This window comes from Eucyclogobius newberryi, unplaced genomic scaffold (genome assembly GCF_026437365.1).
Source record: "Eucyclogobius newberryi isolate DKJ021-1_F unplaced genomic scaffold, fEucNew1.0.hap1 SCAF_17, whole genome shotgun sequence".
NCBI classification, from domain to species: Eukaryota; Metazoa; Chordata; class Actinopteri; order Gobiiformes; family Gobiidae; genus Eucyclogobius; species Eucyclogobius newberryi.
Window position 1 is genome coordinate 10,011,286 of NW_027315801.1, and position 12,973 is coordinate 10,024,258.

General features: G+C 39.6%; 1 protein-coding gene across 1 annotated transcript; it reads right to left on the minus strand.

Moving 5' to 3' along the window:
- Nucleotides 1-559: 559 nt before the first annotated feature.
- Nucleotides 560-11,814, minus strand: sypb (synaptophysin b). Its single transcript, XM_072449011.1, has 7 exons — nt 11,676-11,814; nt 9,535-9,600; nt 3,854-3,978; nt 3,583-3,781; nt 3,321-3,512; nt 2,916-3,234; nt 560-2,379 (listed from the first exon to the last, which is right to left on the minus strand). The coding sequence occupies exons 1-6, from the start codon at nt 11,691-11,693 to the stop codon at nt 2,944-2,946; spliced, it is 891 nt and encodes a 296-aa protein (XP_072305112.1). The 5' UTR covers nt 11,694-11,814; the 3' UTR covers nt 560-2,379; nt 2,916-2,943.
- Between the last annotated feature and the right edge of the window lie 1,159 nt (nt 11,815-12,973).

Below are 12,973 nucleotides of genomic sequence, written 5' to 3' on the forward strand. Positions count from 1 at the left end.
TTCAATTTGCACTTTAATGACATTGCAAAGTCATGTGCAGGTTTGAAATAAATAAATAAAATAATGAAATAAAATAAAAACTTAAACTGCCTCTGTTCAATGTGAGACTGGAAACCTGTACTTTTAATAAATTTTAAATACTATTGTGACTTATTTCCAGTATTGTAACCTTTAATTGCCTTAGCTCCGGACACTGTGCCTGTGCCTGTGTCCTTGATGAAGGAAAATAGTAATGAAATAAACCATTTGAAGCATAAAAAGTCAAGAACAGCCATAATTATCAAGATATGGATGAAAGTTACAACTTAAGTGCCACGTGTCAATTGACGCCACTGTTCTCAAATTTATTGTAAACATGTTCTGAATTACTTGCATGTTTAACCTAAGAAGCTGTTAAATATATTTCCAGACGCGATCAAGTGCTAAAATTAAATAATGTTGACTGTATTGAAGAACAGAAGAACCAACCACTAGAAGGCACTGTATATTCCAGCTGAGATGAACTGGGCAATGAAGTCAGAAAATGCACTATTAGTTATTATATGCATAATAATACACATTTTGCAACGTAATAATTTCAAGTTTTATTTAATTTAGTTTCACATGGATTCAATATAATAATACAGCAGGTTTCTGGGGAGCGTCGGTAATCTTTTCCTGACTTAATCATTATCATAAATACTAGTACATTACAATGAACACAGCACTATCCAAAGCCGTAGAGAGTATCACAAGACATCATTCACCACTACGAATAGAGTATAATTCATTTGAGCATATTTATAAGAGCTACAGTGAAATAGAGATAAATCAGAAGAGGGGGCTTGACAGAGAGTGTGTACCAATGTCTGAATTAAATAACCCTGATTATTAAAACCAAATTGTGTCATCAAGGCTGTATAAATGTGGTAACACACTGCAGGTGGACAGTTTGTTTTGAGCAGGCTCGTGAAAGCGCTTTATCAGGATATGTGGCTGTGTTTGGCAAATGTCTATGGTAATGTTCGGAGCACTGAGCTTTGCAGTTCATTAGAGCAAAGCTGTTGAAGATGCTCTTACTACAAGAACTTCAATCTGTTTAAAACATGTAATCTAATGTGTTTGAAGCTTGAAGCATCAGCCTCTCAGATTGTATAAGGATGCTTAAGGATACAAAGAGTAAAATGCATGCAATAAATTCAGTTGCCTTGAGAAATAGAGGAGACAAGGACTGAAGATGCAGAAGAACATGGAGACATATCATAAGAACACCTTTAAAACAATTTAAGTTGCTCGTACCCCAAGATGTGTTTCCCTCTGATTTATCTATAGCTTATGTTAATGAAGATATGTAACTACGGCGTGGTAAAAACACCACTTAAAAAACTATATGACTCTTTCGCACTACTTACTCCTTTCACATAAAAGGCAATCAAAACAAGACAAGTTTCATTCACAAAACTGACACAATTCTGTTACATAAATCAAAACATAAAACACACTGTTGTCCAGAATCCGGGCTCACATTACTGATATCACACCAAGTGTTGCAGAAACAGCATAGTAAACAGGAGGCTACCATGCTCACTAAATATGACAGAGTTCAGTTGCATGTAAGGAAGTCACAAGAATAAAGCCTTGGTAGACAGTAACTGAGTACAAAAAACTTTTGGACATAAATACTTCATATTTTTAAACACTTTCCATCTAAAGAGTTACTTTAATTTTTTCATAAATATATTAATATTTTCCTTTTGAGCAATTTCCATCACAGTTTCAGTAACCCTTACACTTCCTTATTAAGTCACTTTCAATGACCAAATAAAAATTGTGACGGACAAAATAAAAAGACGTCCATAGACTTTATAGAGAATAAATAGGCCGACGTCTTGTGTTATGGCGAGACGAGGGGCGGAGGCTAAACTAAGTGAGCTCCTACACAGAACCAAAGTAAAAACAATTGAATAACCTTGTGCTCAACATTTGTTGTATAACAACTGATATGGAGTGCACAATTATTCAACTGAGTACATATAATCATATATTTATATATATCAGCATGTTTATATTTACATAGCACAGACAATACATTCTCTCAAGTTAAATATTACTACAGCTTTTTTCATAAATGTCTTTTCCATTACAAGATTTCTCTTAAATGTTCATGAACTAATGTTTTGGTATTGTATTCAAGTTTTTCTCATAAAACCAAACAGACAATCCTCTGTTGTCTTCTACAGTTAAATACATCACAAGAATAAACATCATGATACAGTAAAGACCCACATAGTCCCAAACCTTGTTCCCTCCCCGTCCACGGCCCTCACCACTGTCCCGTCACAGACACACACAGACGAACAGAGGAGCGTGGACACGACCACACTCTGTAATCAGATCAGCCTGCAGAGAGAAACACAGAGATCAGACACTGTGCACAAACTCACATACACTGTTCTTTAGCCAATATCCACTTAGAGGAATGAAGATGTTTGAATGAAATGTTGTATAAAAGGGTTCGATCTCTGATGAGCTCAAATCATGCATCACCCACTTCCACTCAAAGCTTAGGCATAACTCAGCGCCTTGAGTCATTGTTTATGGCTACATTGTAATTGTAATTGTCCTGTTGTTGTTGTTGTTGTTGTTGTTGTTGTTGTTGTACAGTTTCCTTTTGCTGCTTTTTTATAAATAATGAATGGCGTTCCAATTATGACAATGATAATAATTTATATAAAGGATAGGCCAAAATACACCTGTGACTGATATACACTAATCTAACTGCCTTTGTCTCGTGTGTACTATATTTTTTCTGTCTGTCAGTTTCAACTCTTTATCAAATCTGAAATAATACCATGTACCCTCTGCTAAACGCTCTCATAGCCCTGAGTATAGGTTGGGACACACTGCTACAGCATTAGCTGGAGGATGGTACTCACGCCCTGTAGCTGCTGCTGCTGGACCCGTTTACATTTGATTGGAGAAGGAGGTGGGCTGCTGCTGCTGCTGCTGCTCGTAGCCCTGGTTGTAGCCTCCTTCCTCGCTGTAGCCTTGCTGGCCATAGTCGGGTTGGTAACCACCCTGGGAGCCGGCATAGGGGTCCTGCTGCGCATAGCCCCCCTGCCCAAAGGAGTCGGGGGCAGGCTGCTTCTCTTGTGAGGGCATGTATGTTCCAGAGAAGGCTGCCATCCAGCCGGTCTCTTTGAAGACAAACCACAGGTTCCCAATCCACAGGATCAAGTTGATGAAGCCAAAGGCCTGAAAGTAGGACAAAGAATCATCATTATTTTGTGTGTTAAATGGTATTAAAGTTCACTGTCAGAACATAAGCTGATGGGACATACCACTGAGGTGTTGAGGCCAGAGACCTTGGGGTCATAAATCTCACGACAGCGGACGGTCTGCTCGTCGCAGGCTTCAACCAGAGTGACGACCTTCTCTGGGTCAGTGGCAGATTTCAAATCTGACAGGCCTTTAGCCCAAGCACAGGAGGACACTAGCCACATGAAGGCGAACACTGCAGTCACCACAAAGTCCTGAGGGGCAGGTACATGGTAACACATAGAGTAATAACATGTAATTAACACGAGTTTATAGGCAACTTACAATCTGGGCTCCTTTGTTGTTCTCCTTGTACTTTTCCAGAACGAAGCAATACACAGAGAGTGCTGCCATTGAGTACAGGAAGGCGAAGACACCAATGGTGACAAAGAACTCAGCTGATGAGGAGTAGTCTCCCACCAGGAAGATGCGCTCAGTGGTCCCTCCCTTACAGGTGGGGGCGTCAAAGTATACCTGATGGAGCCTGGGCGAGGGAAAGGGATGTGAGCAACTCAAAACCATAAACAGATTTACCTGGACCTTAGGGAATACTGACCTAAAGGGGTATTCAAATTGTACTTCTATTCCCAGGTCACTCTCCGACCGGTTTTCACACTCCACGCTCATCTTGAACATACCAGAATAACTGCCACATGTTGAGAAGGCCATAATTGCAAAAATCTGCAAGAAAAAGATAATTGAAACAGTTATATAAATGGCATACATCATTTGATTTGTTTGTCAGGTTTGACAGAGTTATAGAAAAATACACACACATTCAAAAGCTTCAAGGTCCTGAACTCAAATAAGGGTCCGCTTAGCAGTTAGAGCTCAACATTCTTTATGTGACATTTTAGGACACAAAATGACTTTTATTCAACACCCAAAGACATGATTTTTGTCAGTTGAAAGGACTGTCAGCCATAAGATCTAATGGTATCAATATGGCTAATAATGAGTGTTTAAAGTCTCGTCTTCAGACCCATTTGTATTCTCGGGCTTTTAACACTGCGTGAGTCGTGTGGTTCTCTGTTGTCTTTTATTCATTTGATTTTATTCATTTATTTAATTTAATCTATTTTAAGGTAAGTACAGTTTCTATTAATCTGACTGTATTCAACTAATGTATTGATTTTTTAGTTTTGATTGTTTTAATAAATTGACTGTTTTACATTGCTATTAGAAATGATCTTGTTCATGAACTGTGCTTCACAATTCGAATGGAACATTTGTGAATCATAAGTTTGGCTATTTCTTGATGAATAAATAATCAATCAATCAATCAATCCATCAATCTTGCGACATCTTGTGGCACGAGATCTGGTCCCATGCCCAGTCAACAACACAGTACATAAATAACAGTTTCAGATAATGTCCATTTCCATCATCACCAAAATAATCCTGATCATTACTTTTTTTTCCATAAGCAAGCCCTCCTCCCCTTGTGAACAGGGGTATTTCTCTAATGCATATAACATAATCAGAGCACGACTAGTCTCTCACTCGCCGCAGATTAGACTATTTTTACCACACCCTCCCTGCGCTCCAGACCAGATCCGATTGGACGGGAAATCCACCTATTAATCTGACTGTGCAGCACCATCTGTCGCCACGTTCTCAGCCACAAACGCCGGCAAAGCCTTGGCCACGCCCCCGCACGTGAGATAAGTACCTGCACACACACCCCTGCTCTGGTACTACTGTCCATGGGCATCAACACACTGAACTATTTACAGTAATCTAGCTAATGTGGCTCCGAGCCTTGTTATGGCGGATTTGCGCCAACGACTTAAAGCGGGTCTCAAATCTCCCGCGTTTTGTTTGGGGTCTTCTTTAAACCTTGTTAAACTGGGCAATATGGGATTATGACAAATTATCCGATTAATACTTGAGAAGCAACAGTGTATTGCCAAACAATTATTTATTAGTTTTTGTTCACAAAATCTCATATGTCCACTAAATCCATAACACATTCAGTCAACAAAAATGGTCTTTTTTACTCTAATTATGATCATTTTATTATTATTTCTCCATAGACTATGCAGAGGTCTGGTACAAGGCTCTGTGATTGAAAAGGGTAAACTTGCATTATTTGGTTAATCAATAATTCAGGTCTCAATATTAACATAAGAACTAAAAAATAATAATTGTGGGAATCGTAGGCACCAAAAAAGTCAAACTGCGTGTAAAATATGTTTTTTTTAAATTTGGCTGTTTATGTGATAATATCAGAGACGAAAGCAAACGAAAAAGCAAATTAAGGATTTTAATGTCGATTGATTGTATAGTAACAATAAAGCTTTAAATTACAACATAACTTACTTTTATCAAGTCTCAATAAATTAAAGTTAAATAAATAAAGTAAACTAAGTGAGGTTATTGTTATGAAAGTTGAGTCAAAGGAGTGGATTACACAGTGCCATAAATTACAAGAAAAACAAATCAATAGCCACTTTCACATGACATAGAGGGCAGGGATTCCCTGTCTTCATATATTTTAAGTCCCAGACTTAAAATGTATGCTTTTTCAAAGAACGGGTTACGAAATAGTATAAATAACACATAAAACCTCAGATTTATTACATTATCAGTTAGTTATTTTAATTATTTATACACCATGTCATTCCTTTGAGGCTATTTGGGGATAATACATGGATCAATATTTGTTGGGGCCTGTCTGGGATTTGTTGACTTCCCTTTTTGAGATGCATTTGGTTAATTAAAACCATAAACATGCATCACAATAGGCTTTGCATGTCACGGGCTGTCGGTGGTTGTAGTTGTAGTGGTTTAAAATGTTAGAGGCTTTGTGGCGTGATTGGAGCTGTCGTCAAGGAGGAAGAGGAGGAAGAGGAGGGCAGTCTGAAACAAATGGTGGCACGCAGATTGTTTGGCGCCATGGAAACGCGCTTGGCAGCGCAGCCTGGTGAAGAGGCACTGTCTCCAGCTCCCATGGTATGTGGAGAGGTGTCAGCTCCTCTGTGCGGAGAAGATACATAGAGCTGCGCCCACATTACGGCGGAAAGATTCATCGTAATTGAAAATCACAATGCGAGTGGTCGCAAATGTCACAAATGATATAAAGTGTCCTGTCCTTGGTAACGTGTTTAGACCTCTGCAATCATGTTTTGAAGTAGGGATGTCGAGATTATTCCAGGCAGCAACAGTGAGTAATTTCAGTTAAATCTATCTCCAAATAAGTCGAACTACATTTAAAGTACATTTTATCAGGTTTATGAGACAATATAATACATTTTTCATTCAGAAAGTTTGATTTGTTTGAAGTTTGATGCTATGGTTGAAATGCTGATCTATTGAACATTAGGAATGAAAGAAATCAAAGGATTTCACTGTTGTTTGGCCATACAATTGGTGAATAATCGTGAAATCTACACTGTGACATCCTCATTCTGAAGTGCATGTGATACTTCTATTAGTCTAGATATTTCATCTCCTAAACTCCTGATTGTGTTTAAATCAGGATTTAAAAACACAAACCACTAATCCAATCTTAAATGCAATACTATAGGACTTATTTCTTTTTCTTATTTTTCAGTTTTCAAATGTATATGAAGAACAAACAAAAAACAGATAGAACACAACAAAAACAAACCAGAGAGCGAAATAAAGAATTAAATGAATAATCACCCAAACATACAAAAGCAAACTTAAGGCATATTCAAATCAAAATAATAAAATACTTATTTCAACAAATCATTTATACAAAGCGATTAATTACCCTTAGTTTTTCTTATTCTAGAAAATGACACTAGCTCACATTTAGTACAGAATTGCCTGCTACGCCATAGGTAAACAGCGCAGGTGTTAATGTACAGTTGTTGTCCTCTCATTCCACGAGTCTCCTTAGGGACAAAATCAACACAAGCTGTTTTGTTCGTGATCAGACGAGCAAAGCCTCACAATATGACTGGCGCTAACAGCTAATGACAGCGTCCTCTGCTGCATTTTAAAGGGAAAATCCTGTTTTCTCCCTACATATGCATATATATATATATATATATATATATATATATATATATATATATATATATATATACTGTATGCGTGTATGACTCAGTGAGCATAAAAATACAGATGGGTTTTGACAGAGCTGCAGAGCTTTAGCGGCAGTCTGCTGTTTGCTTTACGTTAATTTGGGGAACAGAGTGTCTCCAAGCATCCATCAAATCCAGGCTTTGTCAGCAGAATTCCCCGCAGACACATTTCGAGGAGGGGCGAGGGTTGAAGACACGACCGACCCAAATTCAGCTAAATTTCTCTTGCCTTACGACACGCTGCTTTCCAACCTGATCCTGTCGGGTGTTTCCTCTGTCCTCTAGAGTATTTCCACATGAGCGCAGCACCGCGACAGACCCCTCCTCCTGCACAGTGACGCCGAGCACAGGAGCCGTACGCAGATGATTCATGGGCCCCGGCCTCCTCTACGCGGACGCCGATTGGTGGTTGGTTCGCTCTGACCCGAGGAGGCAGTGATGAGGAGGCTCTGGCACACTCACACACAGCTCCGGGGAAGAGCAGGAGTCGTGGATGGAGAGCATTTATGACGGTTCACAAGGAGCGTCTATTACAGCAGAGGCCTGTTTCTGTCAGCGCTGCTTTGGCATGCACAGCTTCATCTGCTCCGTGTCCAGCACTTACTCAAACAATAACAGCCAGTGCAGCAGTGGTCTTCATTGTTTAGGCAGTGTTTCCTCTTCCACAAACACATCAAACTTCGGGACTAAACTGAGACCAAACCCGGAATTAAACCGAGAATAAACCAAGACTTAACTAGAACTAGAAGATGATCAAATAAAATCTACATTAGGACCAGGAATGTCAAGATTATTAGGTTAATCCATAATTGTCATTATTCCGGTCACAAGAACTAAAAATCTATTGAGGTGTTTTTAATTGTCCAAAAACTAGACTTAAATGTAAAGTACTTTTTAATCTGTATTTTTTTGTCACATTCACTGTATTTTGTCACTCAAAAAGTCCCACAAAAGCTGGTCACAGACTTGGAGAATAGTAACGTGTTAGACAATGGGAATGAAAAGAAAATGAAAGATTCCACTTCTGTTTAGTCGTGTTCTCGGTAATTGTGAATACTCATTAATTGTGATGTTTTCTCACAATAATCATGACACAAAAATGGGATATTGTGACATCCCTTATGAGGAATAGACCCAGATCAGACCCGGACTAAACCAAAGCAAGTGTTACTAACTAAAAGCAATTCCCCCAAACCCACCCTGCAACACATACTATTTAGTCTAAGTCAGGGCTGGACTGTATGTCAGTATAAATCACATTGTGAATTCTGAAAATGTGGTATTTTGTTGATATCTATGTGTTATTCCCTCTTTCTCCTCCTATTGGTCATTGGTGCTGATTGAGTGACAGGTGGATTTGTGTTGACTGAAGCAGGCGCCACTAGAAAAGCATGTAACAAATAAGGAGAAAAATTTCAAATTTGATCTATACTCTAGAAAGAAAATTGTAAGATCTACCAATACAAAATCTTTACACATTCCCTTTTTCTGCTAAAATTAGACAAATGGCGCACATCAGATCAATGTTTTATGGGTGGAGTATGTAATTAGCACTTGCTGTTTTAACTCCCGCTGATGTGTTGATGACTATAAAGAGTGGAGCTGCAAAGAAAGCCACAATATAAGAGCTGTAGTAAAAACACGAGTGACCTTATAGTCGTAAGCCTAACTAGCAAGATATCTAGAAGACAAACAGGCAATCCCAAGCTTTCCCCACAGATGTTGACAGGAGAGGATTTGCCAAAGCACAAATATCAACTGTGGAGTAAAGCGTTACTACAGCGGTGACGTAAGATTTCCTGCTGGTGTCTCATGCACTTGCCCGGGGCCTTATCATCATGGGGCATTTTTTTATTAAAGGCCAACATGCTTTTTACCACACCCAACAGGGCAAAGGCAGATGTGCTATAAATGTGTTAACCCTTCCTCTAGAAACAGCACAGCGATTAAATATAGTTTGAGTGCAGTTGGATGTATTATTATGCCACGTGACGCTACATGACCTTAGTACGACAGGCAAGGTCACAAATCAGGGAAAGAGAAAGAGAAACACAAGAGAAAGATAGAGACGAGGCTGTTTGGGGCGTAAAATTGTACTAGCTGGATTTTCCATGTGTTTCTCTTTCTGTTTATAGTCAAGGCTGGGAGAAAAAAAATAATAAATATATGAATAAATACTTACCCATTGTAGAACTTTGATGAATCCCAATGGAGTTTTGACTACTGTGAACTGCCCTTGGGCCACCAACTGTCGAAAGAAATAAATTCTTTATATTATAAATATATATATTAAATTATAACAGGAGTAAACATCACAGCTGGTCTGCCATGTTACGCTCAAACGGTATGACAATGACATGATGTAGTAACTGCTAATGATCATGGCCTTTAGAAGTATGAAGGGATTTGATTGGCTCTGTGCATTTGGCAGAACCTGTAATGTGATGGGAGCAGGGGCAACACACAGACAATACAGTCCATGGGACGTGCAATGCTTGTGGAGCAACGTACTGGTGATCACAGTGTGCCTTATCAGGTGTTTTTCGGGATGGTCCGTCTTTCATAAATACTGAGATTAATAAAGCGCTACGACTTATTTTCAACATTAGCCCCCTCATTGTATATTTAAACAATTGGCCTATGTGTCTGGGACATAACACTCTTGCAATGGAAACAATCAATGGATACCTTTACGTTAGAAAAAAACATGTAGTATATCGTCTCGCTCTAAATAGAACTTTGTATTAACTAAACTTTCCATTTTCGTGCTGTATAAAAGACCATACAGCTCCCATTGGCCTATTGAATCCTCAATTTCATTTCACTCATTTTCAGAACCTTGACATGGTATATTTTTTATTTAAAGAATATTTTTTCTGTCACCTTATAATTTACTTTTGGCAGCAATGGAAAATAAGCTATCGCAAAGAAATGGATGACACAGAATGAACCAACCATTAAGGACAGAGCACAAAAGATAATGGACATTGTATAAAAATCTATATATATATATATATATATATATATATATATATATATATATATATATATATATATATATATATATATATACCTTGGCAGACCTTGTAAAATAAACATATTTAAACAGCCAGGCGATATGTGCCAGACCTCATCTTGAGCATTTACACTTGTTTTGTTCTCTCTCATATTTTTTGGCTGTTTATTCTATTCCATAAAACTGTGTTAAGTTGAGCATTCAAAGGAAACCCACACAAACACGGGAAGAACGCAAACTCAGCACGTGGGAGTCGAACTGGGAACCTTTCTGCTGGCAGCTGAGGATTCCAACTACTGTGCCACTCTGTTTGTATCTGTCAAGTTGTGATGATGCCGACTGCTGACTCCAGACCAGCCCGAGTCCAGACCAGTGCCTTCTATTCCACACCTCAGAGGCTTTTACGTGCTCACTACTCATTCTGACGTGACGTGCGCGCGCGCGAGAGAGTCACCGGGGAAGCTTTTGCCAACCTTACAATTAGACAAAGCTGATTAACTTCATGTTGTTTCCCCCCCCTGCTCCGTTATTGTCTCGCGTGTTAAGCTGCACCCTTTGTGTGCAAATAAAATGATGCAAAGTCTTGTGCGTAAAAGAGGAGAAAAGGCATGTGCAGGCGAATGCGACACTGCAATGAGGCGGTGTGTCCCCCGTATGCATCAATAAAGAGCCGCACCGGAGAGAACCGCGGCAGCAGCAGCGGCGGCGGCGGCGGCGGCGGCGGCCGTGTGTGGTGGCTACACTTTCCACATATTAAACAAATGTCGCACGCAATATGTCAAAACGCACTCCCGGGATGGACGGTTTGACATTCTTATTGACGGTTTTAGTTGCGTTGTTTTTCTGCGCTGGAGCCAAAGGGGCCACAGGGGCCTACTGCGGCTGTCCAACACCACTAACGGGCCTCTCTGCTCCATCACGCTCCATCTTAATATCCTATAGCACCAATCCAAACGGGAGCCAGGTCAAATGCGCTGTAGGCTGTCGGAATCCGTGAAGGTAAAAGGCATCCTAAATGTCACAACAGCAGCATCCCGCACCGCAAATCCTGCACAAATCGAGCATCTCAACCGCACTTATTAAGACATCTCACTGCAACGCGATCTGAGATGAAATGAGCGTGGCTACTGTAATTCGTTGCATAAATTAGATACTGAAAACACTGCATTGAAGTGTAAGGTCGGCGCGGATCTATGATGGAAAATGTCACGCTGTGGCGGCGAGCGTGACCGCAAAATGCGCGTGAAATGTCGAATCCAGCGTCAAACGAACAATGTAGAATTTAGAGTTTTGTGTCAGGGCCGTACCTGGTTTGCAACATCCATCTTGGCCGCTTACTCGCCGATAAGAGGATCAGAGTCGTGGAGGGAGGACGCGGCTCATCCGGAACAGCGCGCGCGGGAGGAGGATGTGATGGACGGAACAGCGCCTCTGCGTCACGGCTACTGCGAGGACGTGGGGGGAGCGTCGTGACGTCTGTCCAATCACAGGCGCGCTTTATTCTAGGGAGAGGAGAGTGCCCCGCGGGTTACGGTCCAGGGTCACATCAGCAGCTCGTCGATTTGTAGAAATTGTGACCAAAATGAGAGTACTGCATGCGTTAAAATGTATTCTGTAAAGTATTATGTTATATGGCCCAACCAGAGTACTGTATATCTGAATGCTTAGAATACTTTCACATTGAGTTGTAATGTAATATAGTGTAAAAAATGACATATGATTAAAACAACTTAATGTTTGTGTGTGTGTTTGTTTGGTTTGCTTTTTACTAATTTGAGAAAGAAATATCGCACTCACAGATGAGTTTTGTATTTTTCTCTCTAATGCCGTCCAAAGTAACTGCATTCTGAATAGCATTGCATGAAAGAGTAACTGTAGGACCAGCATACACTTACCCATGATCAGTATTATTCTGAATAATTATTTAGGTGCTTCTCAACAACACTGGGCCCGATGCTGTGATGCCCAACCTTATTTTTTTGTCTTGAGTTAAGTATTGTCACACACTCAAACTACCCCCTGTATGTATTTTCCCCCCCCCTCCATTCCTTATTAGGAAATGAGAGGTTCTGTCTATAGGAGTTTTTGTTTATAAGAGTTCTTCTACTAAGAGTGTTTTTTTAAACTTCTACCCGCGTTGCAACAACGAAATTTCCCAATGTGTGGACAATAAAGGAATATCTTATTTCATGTATTGTTTATTTGATAGGGACAGACACAACAAACAGAGATTGACATGTAGTAATCGGGTTCAGGCAGTGTTGCTAATATGCAACACCAATTCAGGAGGAATTTTAACGGATCAGATTTCATTAACTGCTATATTAAAATATTCTAACAACAATAACGCATAAATAACTAGTCACTCAGCTGTAAAACTTGAAAAATGGGTTGCACGGTCTATTAGTGAGTGAGTGTTTTTCACTTTCCCTTCTTCTGACTCATGTAACACACTCCCTTGCTTTGTCTTCTGGTTTTTGATGCCATTTAAAGCTCAAGGAAAGCAAACAATAGCATTTTTTTTACATAAGTATTGTTTATTTGTATAATAAACACATTATAAATACATATATACATGGTCACATTTTTCAGGAAATGTAACAAC

Coding starts and splice junctions, on each gene's coding strand:
- sypb (XM_072449011.1), bottom strand. Junction 3,979..9,534: donor TCATCAAAGTTCTACAATGG/GTAAGTATTTAT, acceptor TTTTTCTTGCAG/ATTTTTGCAATTATGGCCTT. Junction 3,782..3,853: donor CAATTTGAATACCCCTTTAG/GTCAGTATTCCC, acceptor TCCCTCGCCCAG/GCTCCATCAGGTATACTTTG.